At 32.4% G+C, this 1,625-nt stretch overlaps 1 protein-coding gene across 1 annotated transcript; it reads right to left on the minus strand.

Annotated features, from left to right (window-relative positions):
* Nucleotides 1–763: 763 nt before the first annotated feature.
* LOC129902898 (protein S40-4) lies at nucleotides 764–1,625 on the minus strand. The gene has a single exon (XM_055978341.1). The coding sequence runs from the start codon at nucleotides 1,528–1,530 to the stop codon at nucleotides 1,021–1,023; it is 510 nt and encodes a 169-aa protein (XP_055834316.1). The 5' UTR covers nucleotides 1,531–1,625; the 3' UTR covers nucleotides 764–1,020.

A 1,625-nucleotide genomic window follows, 5' to 3' on the forward strand; every position in this document is an offset into this window, starting at 1 on the left:
TTCCACATAATTAAGAAAAAATGGAGAAAATAAATATTCATATGATATTTATTTGTTTTTATTATAATTTAAAATAATTATATATTATATCACTAATTAATAACTTTAAAATACATGTGAATCATCTCGTGTATCTCGAAATGTAAGTATTAACAAATTAGACTTGATTTTAATTTCATATATTTTGAAATCCATGTATTATCTGAATTTATCCGAACACTACTAAAATTTGATAAAATTCATAATATTGAAGACGAGCAGATATCTAAGAGTTTAATTTCTATGAGTTAAACTGAAAAAGTCCAAATTGAAAAAAACAATTGTCATATTTAAGAATTAACCAAATTATTAAAAAGAAATTGACCTTTTTTTCACACTAAATATGGAAGGAAATTGTACATCTTCTCTGCATGTTCATCAAACAAATTTATTCTCTTTCGCGCATTTCTCATTTTCAGAACTCAAACTTTTGTTAAAATACAAACTGGACCACTTTTTCTTTTTGCTAATGACCCCACTAATTATTGACATAATTTGTCCATTGTCCCAATTTTTAAAATCCATAAAATAAATTTAAAAAATCATTATCTTCCCACCAAATCCATTTAAAAATAGAGAAACTTTACTTTTTGTTGCATTTACTTTTCAGCGGCCATTCATTTCACAAACTTTTCACTTTCGAGCTGATGGAGATTGAAGAAACAGATAATAATACAACTGGCATACATTCAAAGTATATATTATAATCAGAATCATAAAAAACTCAAAAATAATAATATTAATTTTTTTTTTCGAATTGATTTCTTCTCAAAATTTCGAAATTAAACGTTAGAATTACAATGCATCTGTAACTCAGTAACCGCTTCACCATCTCAAAAATAGGTAGAAAGAAAAACAAAAAAAACCGGAAAACTCGCGAGAGTTTTGAGATTGTTGAACCAAAAAAAAAAATAGGTAGTAATTTGAATTTCTCACTGTTGTTAGATCGATTTGATTGATTGATTGATCGATCGGTTGAAATTAATCCTCGAATCCAGTTTTCTCGAAAATTGCATTTCTGACTCTACTCAGATCTCTACCTTTCAGAGTCCTTCCAACTCCTTCATGAACAGAGAATGAAGCGATTCTCGTCCTCGCAAACTGCCTAGCCAAAAACTCATGCGGCGGAATCCGATTCTCAGCATCGTCATCGTCTTCGCCGTCATCATCGCTATCTCTTCTCTGATTCGCCCTATACTCATTCTTCAGTATCTTCGACCAGTCTGGCACGTTTACCGGCATAGAAGCCGCTGCTGCCGTTACCTTTACTCCTGTACTGTTCCGATCACTTTTAGCAACAGACTGCTTTCTAGAAATCCTTGAACTAGTTTTCTGAAACTCCGGCGACGATGAACGTGCCGCCGGTGAGTTCCACACGTCTGATTCATCCAGCTCAAACATCGTGTCGGAAGTTACTGAAACGTTTCCGTTCCTGTCACTTGATAGGAGCCGGTAGTTCGATCTAGCGAAATAGCTCTTTGAAGCCGCCATGGATTTATTTTTTCTCTGTATATTTTTTCTTCAGTTCATATGAATTGCGTGAACCAAAAAAAAAAGTTTTTGTTTTTCTGTTTCTTATTTTTGGC

The sequence above is a fragment of the Solanum dulcamara genome, chromosome 9 (genome assembly GCF_947179165.1).
Source record: "Solanum dulcamara chromosome 9, daSolDulc1.2, whole genome shotgun sequence".
NCBI classification, from domain to species: Eukaryota; Viridiplantae; Streptophyta; class Magnoliopsida; order Solanales; family Solanaceae; genus Solanum; species Solanum dulcamara.